Source organism: Neomonachus schauinslandi, chromosome 14, assembly GCF_002201575.2.
Source record: "Neomonachus schauinslandi chromosome 14, ASM220157v2, whole genome shotgun sequence".
Taxonomy (NCBI): Eukaryota; Metazoa; Chordata; class Mammalia; order Carnivora; family Phocidae; genus Neomonachus; species Neomonachus schauinslandi.
The window spans coordinates 59,186,873-59,208,388 of record NC_058416.1 but is presented as its reverse complement, the minus strand read 5'-3'; the positions used below and the strand labels follow the sequence as shown (position 1 = coordinate 59,208,388).

The window sequence follows — 21,516 nt, the reverse complement described above, 5'->3', positions numbered from 1 at the left end:
ATCAAACCATGAAATGACCCATTTTAAATGGCATCACCAAGGTTTACAGAGTTTAAGCAACTTGCCTAAAGATCAGTCAGCTAATTAGAAACCTAGGAAGAACTTAAAGCCAGGTCTTCTGATTTCAAAACCTGTGTTCTTTCTACAATATTCTGACTTCACTGGCATGAAACAGTGCCAGAGAGAAATTTCTGCCTTCGGTGTGCCATGAACAATGTGTCTAACATAGTTCCAGACACACACAAATGCTCAGTGAACAAGAACTCCTCCTCCTAACCATCACTGTCAATCATCATAATCATCCAAAAGTGTCAGAGCAAAGGTAGGCTCTTTAGGACTGAAGCGTGGGGCTGAGCACACACACCTGTCTTCTGATCTCCTCCTTGATGTTCTCCTGGGTCTCTGGCAGTGTGGGCATAGTGGCCATGTTAGACCATCGAAGAGGTTTTGTCACTTGCTTTAGTATCACATTTCCAAAGAGCTCTTGCACATGTGTGAAAAACACATATAGGACACGATTGCTAATCTAAGAAAAAATAAATAAAAAGATTTGCAAAAAAAAAAAAAAAAACCTATTCAAATTATCATTTCATTTAATTTGTGTCTGCTGCATAGTACATCCTTTAATCCTAGATATGGGAATGATGGTTTTCCTCAGTAGTGACCAGACATGCTTGCTAATTAGTGGCCAATTGAAAGAAAAGAATGGAAAAGTAGTAGAAGTTCAGTCATGTATTCAAGCACCATAAGGAACTGGGGAGAAAAAAGGACAGGAAAAAGGATATAAAGTCGCTAACCATCAATTTGCTCTTTTTTAGCAATATAATATTAACTGATTTAAAAAATCTTATATTCTTTATTCTCAAGTTATTTTGAGACCTTTTAAAACACACAAGTGGATCCACTGAGGAATATGAAGGAAGTACAAGCACTTGCAGTTGTCAAGCTGGGCTGAGTACAAGAACCCTCACTCCAGAAACGAACGCCTTCTGGGCACATCTGCACAGCCAGTGTTTAAATATGATGTTCATATGCTAGGAGATCAGGACATTAATTACTGTCTACCTAAAATTTACAATACATTTGAACCTTCTATGAAATTATTGTCCTGTTATAGTAATATCAAGTAACAATGTCATATTTACCAAATTCTGAAATCCTGACTAGTCTGAATGATCAAACTGAAATCTGAGAAAGATTTTACTTCCAAAACACAATCAATGAACAATCAAAGTGTAAGAAAAGACACTCTTACACCAGTGCATTATAACAATGGCTGACAATAACCTAGTATATTGGCCAAAAACAGAGCTTAAAATAAAAATACAACCATTACTTCATTTCTTTGTCTTTTGTGTCTGGCCTCAATAAAATATCAGTAATTCTAATGGAAGGAAAATATATGCTCTGTGCCAGCACCAAGTGAGCAGCAATAAATGAAGGCCAACTATTTATGTTGTAAAGAGACACCACTTAACACAATACCCAGTTCCCTGAAATGCCTCCTCAGATTAAATTTCTCTAACACCCTTCCCTAGGATCTATCTTCATGAATGAAATCACCAGGTTAAATCCCTGACCAAACCAAATGATGTTAGGCCTCTTTGTGCCTGAGTCTGATATGTGGACATGATATAATGAAGCAATAATGCTACTGGAAAAAATAAATGAAATCTTTAAAATTCTATAGATGAACTCTGTAATTGTGGGTACCATGGGCTCCTCCTCTATTCATGACGGATCACTGTCATCAGAAACTGGTTTAGAAACCCACAGCAAAGGCTGTACAATACTCAAATTACAAAGCTACATGCTGGTCATATGATGACACTGTCCATATTCTGAAAGAAAAAGACCAATATTCAGGCTAATCTATTGTCTACATTTGCTGGTTAACTGCTTTGTATGCGACTCAGCAACAGAAAATGTCTCCAACACTCCCCAGGGTTAGCATCAGAGGGCATGTGTGCAGAGAAGGCCATGTACCTGAACGGTTGGGCTGAGCACTATAGAAATGTTCTGTATATTCATTTTTGTTTCCAGTTCCTTCGCGATAACATGGTCCATGTGCACGATCAGCCAAGAAATCAGAAGATAGTTACATTCTGGCAGTTCTTTGAGCAGGCGCTGGAATTCCTGCACCTTCTCGCTCTCTGTGCTCCTCCCACAAGCCTCCTCAAAGCGAGGCATCAGCTCTTTGGTAAGCAGATTCTCCGGAAGGTCTCGCAAATACTGCTTCAACAAACTGGCTACGGTGTTAGGCTCATATTCTTCCAAATTTGGAGACTCTTCTCTGTCATAGGCTGCTTTCAGCTCATCCACCTTTGATTTAATTCCTAAAAACATTCAAATTCCAAAGAGAAAGAGAATATCAAGAAAGTAATCAAACACAGCTTTTTTCACCATGGCACCAACTCCTAGGGGGAGATCTAAGGAGAGCCAATCTGACAATAACAAACCTCCAGTTATGAAGTATTTATCTGCTCAAGGTGCATACAATTCCTCTATAAAAGAAAATAATATGAAAAACTACACTGTAGTTTCCCCATCTAATTTCTATTTTTAAGTTCAAATTGTTCTATGTTTCCTTAATCTGGAACACAGCTGGAACAACCAAAAAAAAGTGAAACTTGGGTTTCTAAAATCAAATTGTTCTGCTTTTCTTACTGGGCAGAAAGAAACACTGACACACAAAAAGACTGTTTTTCAAACATTTTATAAGTTTTTAAGTCCTTAGTCCAATCTGCATGTAAGTGATATGGATTCAGTGCCAGTGACTGCTCATAAAAGTACAAGGTAGCTTCCTGTAGCTTGATACTTAAAACTTCAGGCCAATTATTTGAAACAAGCCACAGATTAAGGCCGAGAGACTGTAATGGTTGATGCAAATACTCCAGTGTCATCTCATCTGAACAGCATTTTATAATCAATAGTGCTTACATCCGGGCTTTGGCGTTCCTTATCTTATGTGAAAACCTTCCATTATAGTAAGTCTGTAAATTATCCAGCACTGACAAAATAAAATCAGTAACTCTAAGTATGAAAGTAAGAAGATAAAGCTTATTTTTATATAATCTTCATTTTGAGGCAGAAAAGTTAGAAAATAATTCTCATTTTCTTTTTTTGTTTTTTTAAGATTTTATTTCTTTCTTTATTTATTTACTTGGGGGAAGGGAGGAGCAGAGGGAGAGGGACAAGCAGACCTGGTGCTGAGTGTGGAGCCTGACGTGGGGCTCGATCCCAGAACCCTGAGATCACAACCTGAACCGAAATCAAGAGTCAGATGCTTAAACCAAAATCAAGAGTCGGATGCTTAACCAACTGAGACACCTAGGTGCCTCAGTAATTCCCATTTTCTAATTTTTATGACAATATGAGTAAAACATAGTGAGTGATAACTTCAAGTGAAATTCTTAGCAAATACCTCCTCTCTCTATTTATATGTATCTGATTTTTCTCCCCCATATTGCTTACCCAGAAAACTGCACAAGTAAACAATTAAAATGTGTGTTTGGTTTTTTGTTACTCTGAAATTATCAAAATGTTTTCTAAGAATTGGACACTTCAAATAAAATGTCCTAGGTAGAGAAAGAGCATATCCAAAATGACATATATTTGTTTTAAAACTGGAACTTACATATGAATAAGCAAGAGCCAAAAATCTCCAGCAGAAAACAGTATTATTATGGGCATTCAAAGAAGGAAAAGTCACAGAAAAGTCACAACCATAAACTCTAATCTACAGCAGCACACTGTCAAAGCTTAAAAAATAATAAAAAATTGATCAAAGCAGCAGCTCAGCCTCCAGGAGTCAATGATAAGGGGAACAGCTGTTTGAATGCTCTGACACACAAACAGAGGAGTTCTGTGACTCTGACTCTCCAAAAGAATGCAAACATCAAAAATAGGTCAAAGACAAAAGAATCCTTTGAACAAAGCTGTAGAAACTCTTCAGAGAAACTTTCACCTAAAACAAAATTCCTTCCTGCCTATCAAACTCATGTGAGAGAAGCAGCTATGTTAGTATTGTTTAAATCTTTACAAATCAATTCATCATTAGTTTTAAAAGTCAAATTTTCAAATTCATTTAAATGTGTTTATTTTCGTGTTACTAAAGAGTTATAAATTCAAATTCAATGCCTAATTTGTGGATTTTATTTTCTATAAAATGGTAGCATGTTAGCCAAAATACTCTTAAACGATGACATGCTATCTAGGGGACTACGTAAAGGGTTCCCCAATTACCAAAGATGCCTGCCCCTTCCCAAAAAAATCAAAAATATCAAATCTGCCCTCTAAAAATGTGTACGAACCAAATAAATGGAAAAACCCCATGTAATCTCTCTATATTCTAAATGTGTATGATTTGATTCATCATGACCAACATGTGACCAGCAACAAGTTTTATAAAAGAGATCTCCAGTATTAAGAAACTGAATCACAGGAAGGTAATGATTTGGAGCACAGATGTTGCCACAGGGCAGGACTACCACCCTATACAGTACAAAGGGCCTACTACTTTAAGAAGCATAATCTTTTTCCTTTAAATAGTATCATAGTAAACATTTTGCTTGATTTTAGACACCCGAATGAATTATATTCTTGCCAAATGTGAAATTTAAATCTTCACACGTAGGGAACATAAATAAATGGAAAAATCAATTTCACTAATCTATGTAATAGCTGCAGGTGGCGGACAAAAGCATTTGCCTTTGGGGCCTAAACATTTAGCAAAGAACATTTGCATGTCCCTTAGGCCAACTCAGGAAATAGGACTGTGTCAGTAAGTGTCTTCTGGCCAAGAAGCGTCCTCTCCACTGCTCCTCTCCCTCACAACACTGAGCCCGGCTCAGAGAGGCAGGAGGTGAAAGGAATAAAGCCCAGTCTGAGCACACCAGAGGGAAGGGATGCTACTCATGTGCTTCGCTTAGACTCAGCCGGCCTGCGGCAAACTGTGAACAACTCGTGTGGAAAGCATCCTGATGGAGGGGAGTATTATTAAAAAAGCAAACTGTCAACACACACACATGCCCGCGTGCTGTGGGGGATTTTTGTTCAACTGGAAGGATTGAGGAAATGAAGAAGACTTAGGACCCATGCAATTATTTTCCTTCCTTTGAAAAACGGAAATGACTTTTAAAACCCGCCGGAGAGAAGTGAGTGTCCCCAGTACCTGAAACTCTGTAGATGCCTTCGCACTTCATGCCGTACTTCTCTACGTGATCCACGCACTCGCGGAAAACCGCCGGCAGCCGGATGCCGTCGTACATCATGGTCCGCTCAGCCGCATCGGTCAAGGGAACTCCAAAAACGGGTTTGAGATTCGGAACATCGATCTGAGGCACCTCTGGCTCCTGAATTGGCTTCTTCTTTTTCTTCTTTTCCTTCCACTGTTTAACAACATCAGCTGCTGTCAAGTCTTTTGACTTCTTCTCTTTATGTTTCTCTTCTTTGTGCTTTTCTTCTTTATGTTTTTCCTCTTTGGGTTTCTCTTTTATTTTAAAATCCTTCTCTTTCTTTTTAGAAAAGCTGGGCTTCTTAAAAACATGGATTCCCTTGGACCGCTTCATTTTGGAAGGACTTTCGGCTTCATCTCCAGAGCTATCTTCCTGAAAGGCAGCATAGCCTTCAGCTGCGACAGAAAAGCAGGAAACAGAAGTCATCTATCTGTTTAATGTCAAACTGACCATAAACTTTCTAAAAACAGGACCCCCCCCCCAAAAAAGTGCTACCAGGCACTGGCTACCTCACTTTTCACTTCCTGGCCAATCCCTCCTGGGTACTGCCAGTAATGAAACGGGTTTCTGCTCCGGGAAAACGAGATGCGGCAGTGACATCTCCGGACCACAAGAGGGGGAAATGCAGAGTGTCAGTTACCTTTACAACTGGTTTTAGGTGGAACTTTGGCAAACCAAATTATGAATACACCACAAAGGATCTACAGAGAGGGCTAATGGAAAGAGTCCTTCTATAATATAGAGCGTTTTTTCATCATCTGACCATGTCCTCTTACGTTAGATTTTTTTCATATATTTGGTCCCTGTAACTGGAAGCAGTCTGACACCATGACACAAATGGCACTGCTGTTTGGACGCTCCAGCCCTTCCCTGATCACACCCCGCCCTCCTGTCACTAGCTGTTAGGTTCTTTCTGGAGACTGCAGCAGGGACTGAAACCTCATTAGGGTGGAGGACAGAACCAGGAGATTCCCTAATCTCTGGATGGTGGCCAAATGTATCAGCCCATTTCTCCGCATCATGAGCCTTGGTTTCCACACTGATACTTGCTTGATATCATATTAGAGCTATCCTAGCTTGGTTTCGTCGTCTCCAAATAGAATTCTCCTATTCTTTTCTTTAGCCAGCTGCCTTATAAGCTATTTCATAACAAAGATTAAAAATATTTCACAAATTACCCTCTATTTAAAATACCACAAACTCCACACCATCCATAAGGGCAGAAACCCTAAGGGCATGACACCATGATATAAAGCCAATGTAGTTCTCAGACACTGCTTGTGTGAGTGTAAACTGGTACAACCACTCTGCAAAATTGTTTTGTGCAGGATCAACTAATGCTAAAATGAGCATGGCCTATAAGAGAGCAACTCCACTCCCAGGCATACACAACAGAAATGTATAAATGACCTACAATGACACTCACAGAAGCCCTATTCATGAGCCAAAAATGAAAACAACCCAAATGATGAACAACAGCAGAGTAAATTCTAGTATATTAATGCAATGAAACAAAATCCACCAATAAAAATGAACAAATTACTGCCATATGGAACAACATGGATGAATCTAACAAATATAACTGGGAAAAAGAAACTAGATGCAAAAGGAAATATACTTTCATTTAGATAAATTCAAAATCAGGCAGTTTCAAGCTATGCTGAAATAAGCTTACCTTTGGGAAGGGTGGGGGATTCCCCTTGAAGGGATAATGGAAGGGAATGTCTATGGTGCTGATAACACCCTATTTCCAGATGTTTATAATTACAAGGACATATGTCCATTTTGTGATAAGTCATTCAAATTATAATTTGTGCATTCTAACCTCAATGTTATGCTTCAAAAAACAAATGAAAAATACCATAAAACTCAAAATAAAGCAATACTTAAAATAACTCACCTGATCTGCTTTTAACATACTAAAGAGCTATGCTTAAACAATTCATCTTTCCTACTGAATAGGAACTATAAATAGAATGCATTATGGCATTTGCCTAAGACAAACAAGTAACTACTTTTTTCACAGTTCCAATAAAGTGTAGTACCCTAACTGGCTTACACAACCTAGCCAAGAAAGTAATATTCTATATAAGTAAAATTCCAGTATCTACTTCTTATATATTATTTAAAATAACCAATATAAGAAACTTCCACCAAAAAACTTTACCATTTCTGGAAATTTGGTATTTTTATTTTCAAGAGGAAGACTCTAAAATACAACTAGTATACAAAAATTGAGACCCAGAAAAGTAAAGAACAGAAAATGTCAAACAAGAGTCTTTGGACATATTCCCAGAAGATAGGTACACAGGATTAAAGTAAGAGTTTATCTAAAATATATCAAAAGCATAGGGAAAAATGGCACTTACTCCTTTTTTCTTTTTTCTTAAATTTTCCTTTTTTCTTCCCATGGTCTTTCTCATCATCAGACACTATGTCAGGAGGTTCATGGAGGCTGTCGTGGGGAGGCGAGGGCTCGCCAGTACGGTACAAACCAGGGAACTTAGTAGGGCTGATCTCCTCAGAGCTGGGGGTTCGGGTAAGACCACTGCCATGCTCCACCCTGCGGTGTTCACTGGGGCTGCTGGTGGGGGGCAGGAAGCACTCAGTCATTCTGCCTCCCTGACGAGACAGTGAGGAGGGTTTCTCTGTTACCTATCCATTACACCTGCACATAGGGAGAAAAGGTCATCAATACCAACCAAAACACAAAGGCACCACACACACACACACACACACACAAAACATGGTGAGTAATCTTGCATTTACAAATAAAAAATATTTCTCTTCACGACCCCTCTTTAAAAATATTCATTTTATCATCTCAAGTTATATTCCCTTCATCACACATTTCAGTTCTCAAAGAGCTTTCATAGAATGTAATAGCAACTTTAAGTATTAGAAAAATAAACCAAATTAAAATCAGAGTTCTCAAAGTAGTATACAGAGTTCCTTTTACAAAGAAGTTCCCATTGTAAGGGGTTTCATTTTAATTGCTCTATCCAACATAAAATCTTACTATTTTCCTTTAGGTTATGAACAACTACAAATAATAAATTACAAAGACAACTTATATAGCTACATGTGAATAGTTCAGAATCATAATTAAAATTTACAATAATTGTAGGGATATATTTGATGATTCACACAATTATAGATTCTTAATTATAGTTCTGTATTGCATGATATTAAGTTGTTTGTGTGTTGATAATAACTATTTTATTTTGTACTGCAATTATACTGAAAGAAACAAGGGAGCCCTTATTTGCTCAATCCTAAAATACAATAGATTCACTAGAATGGACACTGCAAAGGACAAACACAGTAAGAATTCAAGATCTGTTCACTTTTTCTTCCTGAGTCAGAGGTTAAGCAGTCTACATACAGTGTTCAAAAGTTACTTGGATTAGTTCTCATTCCTCTTTAATATCCTTACGGTACTCACTTGGAAAACTATTAGAATCACTTGGTTCTCTCTGCACTTACTTTTTAAGGTAATTTTGCAATTTAAAAAATCCCTAAGCCCTAAATGACAAGACCAATAAATCTGACCATGAACACGGTCAAGACAAGCAAATGCAAAAAAAAAAAAAAAAATTGCAATTTGCATTAGCTAAGCTGTTTGAACAGCAAATAGTTCTTACAAATCAGTAAAAATACGAACAATTCAAGACACCTACACCAAGGATATGATGTAACTCATAGAAAAATGACTAATATCCATATGAAAATAATGTTCAAGTACAATTCTAATTTTTAAAGCATAAACTAAAACAGTAAATTACCATTTTTCTAACATCTGACTGGCAAAGAACAAAAAAGTACATAATACCCAATGTTGGTAAAGATATAAGCAAAGAGGGACTCATGAGAATATCTACTAATAATAGAAGTATAAATTAGCACAATCTTTTTTGAAAAGCAATTTGGCAATATCTATCAAAATACGAAATGTGCTCCCTGATCCACGCATTCCTTTTAGGAACTGATCCTTCAGATATACTTTTGTAAGAATTCAAAGACGGGCGCGTGAAAATATTCATTTCAGCACTGTAAAAGCAAAAATGTAATAATCTTAATGGCTATCCATAAAAGATCAAATTATGATTTATCCACATAATGGAATATAAATTAATACACACAATTTCTGAAAGCATGTAAGAAACAGTTAACTACTGTTAACTCTTGGCAGTGGTAAAATGGGAGGGAGAGAAAGATTTTTTTTTTATTCCTTCTACATAGTTTGAAATTTACCATGTCTTTTTATTACTTTTATTATAATTGTTTAAAAAAAATGCACAGGCCGTGTTTTAATTTCACAAAAATCCTGCAGCATTTAAAATGTTTTTGATACTATTTAATAATGTGGGGAAAAACAACTTTATTTATAGCACAATATCAATATTTAAGTATATAAACACACATGCAAAAAAATCCTAAGAACAGGGCGCCTGGATGGCTCAGTCGGTTGAGTATCTGACTCTTAATTTCGGCTCAGGTCATGATCTCAGGGTCATGAGATTGAGCCCTGCATCAGGCTCTGTGCTGGACGTCTAGCCTGCTTGGGGTTTTCTCTCCCTCTCCCTCTGCCCCTCCCCTCCCCTGCTCACATACATGCACATTCTCTCTCAATTAAAAAAAAAAAAACCTCCTAAGAACCAAGAGAATGTTAATAATTATCTCTGAATGATAAGATTATAAGTGACCCATGTTTTCTTCCTATCTTCCTGCATTTCACAATTTTTCTACCAAGTATGCATTATTGCTAATATAATAAGGAAAACCTAAAAAAGGGCAGAAAGTTCCATTAAAGGATCTATAAGCATCACTCTAATTCTTCTGTTTTTCTGTTTGGCTATTGTTTTTTAGAAGAACAGGCTATTTTCTCTTCAACCAAAGGCATCATAAGTTTTGACAGTTACAGGATTAGAGAGTTTAGGGGAAGAGAGCCCAACAGCGTGACAGTTACACATTACAGGTAAGGAAACTGAGCTCCAAGGACAGAGGAAGCCAGAATACAGCTGCCAGGAAGGAGCAAACCTGTAAACTACAGAAATAAACCCGCTTATAGGCATGCCTTCCACACTGAGCCATTCTGTCTTATGCTCCCCTGGCTTTGCGCATGCTATCTTCACTCCCGGGAAGCCAGCCCTCCCTTTCCCGCACTTCTGCATGGCCAATTCACACCCATCCTTCACCACGATGCCTGAAAACGGGTATGAGGACTCTTTTGGAAGTGATGGAAACGGCCTAGATTTGGATTGTGGTAATGGTTACACAAACCAGTTGACTTACTAAAAATCACTGAATTACACACTTAAAGTGGGTGGATCTTATGGTATGTAAATTATACCTAAATAAAGCTGTTCTAAAAAACAAACAAACAAAAAACCCAGGAACAATTACCAGCAACACTTTATCCAGGAATCCTCCCTCATCACTCCTTTTCTGTGCTCCCAAAATCTCCAGAACACACCTCTAGCACTGCATGCACTGTGCTATTTTAATTGCCTGGGCACCCATCTGTCCTGTCCAGCAAATTTGTGAGCTCCAGCATTTAACACAACACAGGGCATTACAGGAGGTACTCAAACATTTACTTAATGAACTAATTAGTTTCTTCCATGTTCTCAACATATTGTGTACTGCTGATGAGACAAAGACTAGAAGAAATGAACGTGACTCTTAGCCTTACATTTTAATTAAGGAAACAAAGCAATGGAACCCAAATTTTATTTTATTTGAATTCCTGTGGCTTCAGCAACATTCACATACATTAACTTCCTTAGTCCATCCTGTGAGAAAAGAAGTACTTCTCCATGTTCACAAACAGGGGAACCACGGCTCAGAGGGCCACAGTAACTTACCCTAAGACACACAGCAAGAAGTAAAACCAGGATGTACCCTGGAGCATACACTACACTGCCCTTCGTGTCTAATACCCAGAAGAGAGTACGTGCATGCCAGGAGGAACGGCGTGGTACAGACACAAGCAGAACCAACAGGGCTTATTTGTGGGATGGCAGCAAGCCTGTCTGATGGGAGCAGTTCCTGGGAAGAAGGATAGGAAAGGCATGGAAAGACAAGGTGGGTCCTGAACTGAATGCCAACTGAGTGCCCAGCTGAGGACGTCAGCCTTGATGTGGGAGCCAAGTCATCACTAATTCCAAAGCCAGGAAGTGACAAAACTGGAAGTAAGAGGAGTAAGGGCAGGAAAAGGTACAACCAAATGCCAACAGATTTGGGTCATTCTCTCCTGTCCTGCAGCATTTTGTAACTTATGCCTACATGCACATGTTCTCCCAGTTCATTTATTACCATTACTCAGTTTCCATCCTAGACTGATGATGAAGACAGGTTTGTTCATAAAGCGTTCAATAGATTATCCTGCAAAAACTACTCTAGACAAATATTTGTTGACTTGCTTCCCCTATAGTTGGGAATGAATAGAAGGAAGGGCAGCAGCTAACAGCATACATGAAGGGGTGAAGGCCTGAAGGCAGGATGATTTAAAATCAACAGCACGTTTCCATTAGGACACACTGTTTGGAGCACTGGGGAGCCACAGCAAACCTAAACTTCATCAAATAAAAGGGCAGAAGAAGCCTCAGAGGGTCCATGGTAAATTTGAAGCCAAAGGTAATAAAACAAAAATTAAAAATTCCTACTTCTAAGGCAACAGAAAAACTGATGTAAATTTGTAAACATTTTTAGAAAGACTACTTATCCCCACTCCTCTTGGTAAGTACAACTAAAAATCCTGGATATTAGAATAAAAAAAAAAAATGACAGCAGACTGACAGGTAGAGAAGAAGGCTGGTAGTTTAGGGACCTCAGGATTCTAAGAACAACAGAGTTGGGAGATCCTGGAGTTTCCTTTTTGTCTCTACATCCCAGACTTGGAGCTCACGAAGTCCAAAACCCAGAAACACTGATGGGCATAGATGAAACAACAAAAGCCGCCTCTCTCTAGCCAAAGGACCAGGAAAGGGGCTGCCCTGCAAGACAAAACTTTTAGGTAATAGTGGAGTTAGTAAATAGCTCGAGGCAAGCACCAGGAAAAAATCCCCCAACCACACCACTAAGAGGGAGATTAGATTTGCACCCTCACGGAGTGCCCCAGGTAGAGAGCTGGTCCTTTCATACCTGCCAGCTGGTAAGAAGGCTGGGCTCTTACAAGGGTGTCAATGGAGACCATGTGAAGAATCTGGACTTGCACCCCCAAACTGTAAGTAACTAAGCCCCACTCCATTGCTGCTGGGTAGTCTCAGAGGAGGCCTAGTGAAGAGTCAGGATTTTCACCATCACCCAGTGGTAATGAGGCTATCCCACTTCAGTGTCAATGGACACCACATGGGAAGCCAGAAGCAAAAGAGGAGAAAAGAAAACCTCCAAAGAAAAGATTAATTACACAGAAAACAAATTGCAATTTAGAATTAAAACCAATAATTACCTGAAACAAATAATGCAATATATGTTAAGAAAAAAAAGAAGAAGAAGAAGAAGGTAGCGGGAGGGGAAGAATGAAGCGGGGGAAATCGGAGGGGTAGACGAACCATGAGAGACGATGGACTCTGAAAAACAAACAGGGTTCTAGAGGGGAGGGGGGTGGGAGGATGGGTTAGCCTGGTGGTGGGTATTGAGGAGGGCACGTTCTGCGTGGAGCACTGGGTGTTGTGCACAAACAATGAATCATGGAACACTTCATCTAAAACTAATGATGTAATGTATGGGGATTAACATAAGAATAAAAAAAAACCCAATAATTACATTACAGGCAATGGACTAAGTATTCCAATAAAAAGGCAGAGATAGGGGTGCCTGGGTGGCTCAGTCAGTTAAGTGGCTGCCTTCAGCTCAGGTCATGATCCCAGGGTCCTGGGATCCAGCCCCGCATCGGGCTCCCTGCTCCATGAAGAGCCTGCTTCTCCCTCTCCCTCTGCCTGCCACTCCCCCTGCTTGTGCTCTTGCTCTCTCTGTCAAGTAAATAAATAAAATCTTTGGAAAAAAAAAAAAAAGGCAGCGATACTCAGACCGCACGAAAAAGCAAGATTCAACGATAATGCTGTTTATAAGAGACCCACCACTTTAAAGATAATTACGATACAGAGAGGTTAAAAGCAAATGAATGGAAAAGATACACCATACAAACAACACATAACATCAGAAAGGCGACAAAACAGACTGCAAGACAAGCAGCACTGCTAGAAATAAAGGACATCCCCACAATCATAAATGAAGCAGTTGTACACATGTACACGCCTAATAACAGAACTTCAAATACATGAAGCAAAATTGACAGAACTACAAAGAGAGAAATAGACAAATCCAGTTATCATTATCACAGAACTCAGTAAATGACAAAACAAGCAAATACAGGCAAAAATATCTCAGCTGGGACACAAAAAGCACAAACCATAAAAGAACAAACTGATAAATGAGATTTCATCAAAAGTTAAACCATCTACATACTGAAAGAAAATCAAATGAGGAAAATTAAACGACAAGCCACATACTGGATGAAAACATTTGTAATACATAAATCTGACAAAGAACTCATTTCTTTAGGGAAAAAACATACACGTGTATATATACAATCAATCTACAAGATACATATTATCTTACAAATCAATAAGACAAACCAATTAAAAAATAATGAGCAAATAATAACAGCAAGCAAAAGATACAGATACTTCACCACAGAAAATACACAATCAAAAAGCACATGAAAACATGCTCAGTATCATTATATTCTTTAAGGAAATGCAAATTAAAACCACATTACCTCCTATATACCTACTACAATCACTAAAATTAAAATAATTGCCAGTACCAAGCGTTGAAATGAATGTGGAGCAACTGGTATTCTCATGTTACTGACAGTAAGGTAAAACTGTACAATCACTTTGGGAAAGTACTTAATAGCTTCCTGTAAAATTAACATACACCTTTTTTTAAGATTTTATTTATTTGTCAGAGAGAGAGCACGCACACAAGCAGGGGGAGAAACAGAGGGAGAGAGATAAGCAGGCTCCCCACTGAGCAAGGAGCCCGATGCGGGGCTCGATCCAAGGACCCTGGGATCATGACCTGAGCTAAAGGCAGACACTTAACCGACTGAGCCACCCAGGTGTCCCAACATACACTTTTATCACCTAACAATTCCACTTCCAGGTATTTACTCAAGAGAAATGAAAACGTAAGCGCACACAAAGACTTGTCAATGAAAGTTCGTAGTACCTTTACCTACAATAGACAAAAACTGGAGATGACCCAAATATCTATCAACAAGCAAAAGTTAACAAATTATGACATACCCTTATGATGAAATATTATTCAGCAATAAAGAGGAATGAACTGATAGACACAACACAGATGAGTCTCAAAAACAATGAACCAAAGAACCAAACACAAAAAAATACACATTGCATGAGTCCATATATATGGAATTCTAAAACAAGCATAACTAATCTGTAGTGAGGGAATGCTGTTGGACCAGATGTGGTCAGCCAGGAAAGTGAATGCAAAGAAGTGTAAGAGAATTTGGGGAGTGATAAAATGTTCTACATAATGATTGTGGTGATGGTTTCATAGGTATTCACAACTGTCAAAACACAAAGAACTGTACACTTCCAACTGGGTGCATTTTATAGCATATATATTATACATCAATAAGGCTTAAAAAAAGCAAGCTTTTTGAAAGAAATTGACAAGCTGATCCTAAAATTTTTAGAAACGCACAAAACCTAGAACAGCCACAACCATCTTGAAAAAGTGCAGTTATTAAATCAAGATGGTATGGTATTGAAGTATGGAAAGACAAACAGGTTGGCAGAACCAAACAAAATTCAGAATGAGACCCACATGTATATAGTCAATTGATTCTCAATAAAGGTTCCAAAGGAATTCATGGGGGAAAGAAAAGTCTTCAACAAATAGTGTTGGATAACCATGTGAAAAAAAAAAAAAAGAGACGCTCAACCACTCCATCACATCATACACAAAATGTAATTCATGATAAATCATACACGCAAAATTTAAAAGCTAATAACTGTAAAACTTCTAAAGAAAAACAGATTTTTGAGACATCGGGTTAAGAATTTCCCAGACAGGACCAGAAAACATTAACTATAACATTAAAGGTGGAAAAATTGAACCTTATCAAAAGTAAAAACTTCTGCTCATTAAAAAACACTATTAGGAAAATGAATAGTCAAGCCAGTCTTGGAAAAGACATTTACAGAATATATATCTGACAAAAAACTTATATCCATAATATATAAAGAACTCCTTACAATTCAACAATAAAAAGACAATTCAGGGGGAAAAATGGGCAAAAGAGTTGAGCCAACAATTTACGAAGAAAAATATATGACTGGTCAAGAAGCCCATGAAAAAAGCTCCATCTCACTAAACACTGAAGAAATGCAAATTAAAACCATGGTGAACTATGAAAAAACACCACCTAGAATGGCTAAAATTTAAATGGAATGAGATCATTCCCAACACTGGTGAACATGTGGGACACCAGGAAGTTTAATACATTGCTGGTGGGAATGTTAAGTTTAACCACTTTGGAAAAGCGTTTGGCAGTATCTTTTGTTAAATCCTACTATATGACCTAGCAATTCCACTACTGAGTATTTACCCAAGAGAAATGGAAACATATCGACAAAGACTTATGATCAGAGTAATTTTATTCATAAAAGCTAGAAATGTCTACATTTTCATCAACAAGAGACTAGATAAACTACAATATACTCAATATTAGCATTTTTTAAATATCAGCATTTTTTAGAAGGAACAAACTACTCATACACACAACAAAACAGATGAATCTCAAGTCAGCACACCTAGACACAAAAGATGACATAGTATGATTCTGTTTATATGAAGTTCTGAAACAAGGAAACTTACTTCTGTCAAAAGAATTTAAAACTGTGGTTGTGGGGGTGTGGGGCAGAAGCAGGCACTGAGGATAAAATAGCAGGAGAGAATTTTCTGGGTTGACAGCTATGTGCTATATCTTAACAGGCATGTGGGCTGTATGTATGTACACATTTGTTAAAACTTACTAAACTATATATTTTACTGAGTATCAATTATATCTCAATAAAATCTCTCAGAAGGGAGAAAAGCCATGGATGCTATATAGAGATGACTGTGATCATGAGCCATTAAAACATAAAGATCTTCCTTTTCAAATGTTGCTACTCCCACCTCTACCATAAACATCCCATCACCCCCATACCCCAAATCACTACAACAGGAATATCTCTTTTAATCTTTCCTAAATGAAAGCCTGTGGCTGGTTCCTGTATAAAAGAGTAATTTCTCTCCAGAGAGAACTGCAGGTAAAAAAATGGGTCTTTTTCGGCGCCTGGCTGGCTCAGTTGGTTAAGCAACTGCCTTCGGCTCAGATCATGATCCCGGAGTCCCGGGATCAAGTCCTGCGTCAGGCTCCCTGCTCAGCGGGGAGTCTGCTTCTCCCTCTGACCTCTCCCCTCTCATGCTCTTGCTCTTCCTCTCATTCTCTCTCTCTCTCAAATAAAATCTTTTTAAAAAATGGGTTTTTTTCATCACCATAGTTTTTAATGAAGAAACTTGTTTAAAACTGTAAAGGAAAAAATGGGCATGGGATGGCAAAATCTTAGCAACAAAGTGGTTAAACAAATTGAAAATATTAATGCACAAACATTAAAATATTAACGTATATATGTGGCATATAAAATACAGTACAGATGGAGGAGTTGCACTATACTAAAGGTAAACAACATTACTTCTGAAGTATCTGACAAGTACTAAGTTAAAAGTGGAAAGCACTTTTATGACAGTTATAATTGAAGCAAAAAAAAGTTTCATAAAACTAGACTCAAACTTAGCTAAACAGTGGCATAAAAACATTCACTTTTTCTCCAAAGAACTAGGATATACAGTATTCTTAAAATAGTCTTGTACATGTAATAAGAATCACTCACCCATGCAAAAGGACAAAGTAATATAAGTAGGGAAGAAAGATTGCTAAATTAAAGTCTCCCAAAATAAGCTTTCAAGAGTAACTCTAATGGTTTATTAAACTTGACAATATCGACACAGAAAAAGACCTATTCCAGAAAACCAATAACCTGCTGAACTAGTTTACAAGTCAAACAAATTCAGCGTTTTATAAATGTTCTTTATTCATAAATATCAAGCTAAAATTCAGAAGCAGCTTTTCCCTGTTTTTATAGTTTTTAAAAATAAGCTGTAAACGAAGAGTCTCCAACCTAAATCTCTACAAGAGAATCCAAATACTGGCTCATTAATATATTACATACTGAACCTCTACCCAGTATTAACCTGCTATTTGGGAATGCCAAATTTTGTGAACAGTATCTGCACACACATTTTATTCTTCAAATGACATAGAAATTTTCTCAGAACTAAAGGACAAACCTTTATTACAAAAAGGGACTCTGGGCACCTGGGTGGCTCAGTTGGTTAAGCAACTGCCTTTGGCTCAGGTCATGATCCTGGAGTCCCAGGATCAAGTCCCGCATCGGGCTCCCTGCTCAGCAGGGAGTCTGCTTCTCCCTCTGACCCTCCCCCCTCTCATGTGCCCTCGCTCTCTCTCTCTCATTCTCTCTCTAATAAATAAATAAATTCTAAAAAAAAGGGGGAGGAGGGGTAGGGGCTCTGCCTAATGCCCCAAGGCTTGGGTTGAAATTACAGTGGTCTACACAATCAGGACTTGGCTAACCAAGATCAGTGGCAAAATACCAGAAGCTGCCATCTCAGCTGATCTGAGATGGTATTCTTCTTCTTCTGTGACTGATAAAATTACTTCAGCCTTGGGAAACTTTGATAAAACATAAAAAGAAAAATCCTAGGGAGGAAGACGCATAAGACTGTACGATGAAATTAAAATTCATCTGATTTGAGCACCTTTATTACTAGTTTAAAATGAAAGTATAATAAAAATTATTTAAAGCTTAAAAAATAAAGGACAAGTGCTCAGATCACAAGAGACCACTAAGCACGCCACACCATAAATGAAGATACCCACACCAAAGCACATTATGAAGTTTTAGAGCACAATGGGATAGAAAGAGGATACTAAAATAGATTCCTCCAGGAAGAGCACTTACAAAGGATCAGGGACAACTTGCCAACAGGAACACAGGAAATTGAAAGAGAATAAAGGAAACAGCTTCTAAACTCTGAAAGAAAATTAGTTCCAACAACCATTCAAGCACATAGGTAGAATAAAGACATTTTCAGACACACAGTGTCACTTTCCCAAGAATCCCAATGATTTGAGTGCAACCTTGGAAAGCAGCAAAGGCAGCCCTGGGAAAAGCAGGCCTGTGACCAACCAGTGACACAGTTCACAGTGACACAGGAGGAAGAAGAGCTCCCGAGGACAGTGGGATTTATAGACCTCTGACCATGTGGAAAAGAACAGTAAGATCTGGTAAAGAGCTGCTGGAGCTTTTGGAATAAACCTGTCATAGAAATAGAATAGAAAAACAAATTAAAAATAAGAGATAACCATTAACCATTAGAAAAAGAAAAAAAGTAGATAAGAAAATGAAATTGTAGTCTACTGCCTGGCTCAGCATTACATAATATTTGTCCAGTCAATGAACATTGACTCAATCAAACATTGTGATACGCATGATTATATCAGAGGGCTAAAGGGAGGGAATTCAGGAAAGGCTATCAGACCTAAATCGTCGCCTACCATAACACCCAGTTAATACACCACAACTAAAACAGGTATCTTAAAAAAAAAAAAAGGCAGTTTAAGTATATCATTTAGAAATAAGGAAATAAATACCAAAAGAAATCACTAAAAGGAAAAAAATAAGACTGGGGGGTGCAAGAATGAGACAGGGTTTTACCAGGGTTTTACAATGTTTTTCAGTACTGTATTGGGGGGCCTCCAAGGTCACCCCACGACCCCCATAACTCAGCACAGAGTCACACTCATGGCTGATATTTATTACATGAAAGGATACAAAGCAAAAACAGCAAAGGAAAAGGCAAGCGGAGAGTAGTCCAGGGGACACCCAGGCTCAAGCTTCCAAGAATCTTCCTGCAGTGGGGTCACAGAAACAAGCTGAACTCTTCTACAACAGTAACACGTGAAGTGCTGTCTGCCAGACAACTCCAAGGTCTTTGTGGAGCCTAGCATGTAGGAGAATTCCAGACTCCCAGAAAGAAAGCAGGTATTCAGCAGAAACCACGCTGCATTTACCAACAGTAAGATACACTAAGCCACTATTCTAATTTAGGAAAAGTTTTACATACTGTAGGAAACTTAACAGTCAAGTTCTCCAACACCAGCCAAGGACGGACAGTGCAGGCAGGTCTTCTATGGACAACAGTCTCTGCACGAGTACTATTTGATATCTTAAACTATCTTATGAATTTTTCTGATACAATTTTAAAACAAAAAACAAAAAAATTGGGTGTCTGGGTGGCTCAGTCAGTTGAGCATCTGCCTTCGGCTCAGGTCATAATCCCCGGGTCCTGGAATCAAGTCCCGCATCAGGCTCCCCTGCTCGGCGAGGAGTCTACTCTCCCTCTGCCCCTCCCCCTGCTCACGCTCTCTCTAATAAATAAATCTTTAAGAAAAACTTTAAAAAATCATGTCTTACAAAAAGAATACTGCCAATCCTATTTTAAAATCAAATAAAAGGGGCATCTGGGGAGCTCAGTCAGTTAAGTGTCTGAGAATGATTTCAGCTCAGGTAATGATCTCAGGGTCCTGAGACTGAACCCCATGTTAGGCTCCATGCTCAGTGGGGAGTCTGCTTGAGATTCTCTCCTTCTGCCTCTCCCCCAACTTGCACACACATACATTCTCTCTCTCTAATAAATAAATTTTTAAAAAATTAAAAAGAAATAAAGAAAAAGGGATTTCTCTTAAAATATTAATATTATTGTCCAAGAAAAAAATGTTTTAAGTTTATCAACAAAATGGGACAGATATAATCCTTCAGATGAAGCAGATAAGGTTTAGCGTTCATATCATCAGCAGTGAATTTCCTCCCATGATAGTATGTTTGAGGTTTATGACCTGTGCCCAGGAAATGCAAACTAGTATTCACATTTACAGGCTTGACAACAATTTCTCATGCACGTCCCCATAGACCACTTGCCATCCAATTCAGCTGTTATATAATTAGTCCTTCAAAATCTACTAACATTTGTTTAGGCCTGTATTTAGTAGAGATTTTACTCTTTATGTGAGTTATTGTTTCTGTACCCTTCTTATATATTATCAGACTTAATCTTTAGTTTCTCATCCAAACATTTAATTAGAGTCCCACATGCCACTCACAGAAATTCGCTGAATGACATACTGATTTCATGTTTTCCATTCAGCTTCCCAACATTCTCAGTGTCACTGATTAAAACAATATACCTAAGACAAGATATATGTGTAAAAAAAATATAAAAATGTAAAATTCTGAAGTTCATTACAATGAAAATGAACATATGAATGCCTTTTCAATGCTGACATCTAACACAACTAATGACAAGAAAACAAACTAAAGTTAGTTCGGGAAACTGACAATGCAATCTGTAAAATCAACCTCCAGATGAGACCAAAATCTGAAGACCATAAGACACAGATTCATAGGGTCGCCTGGGTGGCTCAGTCGTTAAGCGTCTGCCTTTGGCTCAGGTCGTGATCCCAGGGTCCTGGGATCGAGCCCTGCATCGGGCTCCCTGCTCGGCAGGAAGCCTGCTTCTCCCTCTCCCACTCCCCCTGCTTGTGTTCCCTCTCTCGCTGTGTCTCTCTCTGTCAAATAAATAAATAAAATCTTTAAAAAAAAAAAAGATACAGATTCATAAATACAGAGAACAAAACTAATGGGTGCCAGAGGGGAGAAGGGGAGGGGGATGGGCGGTTAAGCAAAATGGGTAAAGAGGAGTAGGCGGTACAGGCTTCCAATTATGGAGTGGATAAACCACAGGGATGAAAGGTATAGCATAGGGAATATAGTCAATGGTAGTTGTGTGGGGACAGATGGTAGCCACACTTGTGGTTAGCACTCTATAACATACAGACTGTGGAATCACTATACTGTACGCCTGAAACTAATGTAACATTCTGTATCAACTAGACTTCAATATCAAAAATAATAATAAAAGAGCAAAGCTTTAAAGTGAAAGTGAAAGTTCAGACTCAGGATTAGAATGTCAGGTGTTGTTGAGGCGCTTGGGTGGCACAGTCGGTTAAGCGTCCCAACTCTTGGTTTCAGCTCAGATCATGACCTCAGGGTCC

The 21,516-nt window shown here is 38.3% G+C and overlaps 1 protein-coding gene across 4 annotated transcripts in view; it reads right to left on the bottom strand.

Annotated features, from left to right (window-relative positions):
* Positions 1 to 21,516, bottom strand: part of RALBP1 (ralA binding protein 1) — a 66,478-nt gene that overhangs the window by 23,612 nt on the left and 21,350 nt on the right. For 3 of the 4 annotated variants that reach the window (XM_021689471.2, XM_021689469.2, XM_021689470.2), the window contains exons 2-5: positions 7,607 to 7,905; positions 5,174 to 5,632; positions 1,987 to 2,336; positions 365 to 526 (exon numbers count right to left, since the gene is read on the bottom strand). In XM_021689471.2, coding sequence (XP_021545146.1) covers positions 365 to 526; positions 1,987 to 2,336; positions 5,174 to 5,632; positions 7,607 to 7,850 — 1,215 coding nt within the window. In that variant the 5' untranslated portion in view covers positions 7,851 to 7,905. The remainder of the gene's footprint in view (positions 1 to 364; positions 527 to 1,986; positions 2,337 to 5,173; positions 5,633 to 7,606; positions 7,906 to 21,516) is intronic. The other variant, XM_021689473.2, reaches the window with a different exon arrangement.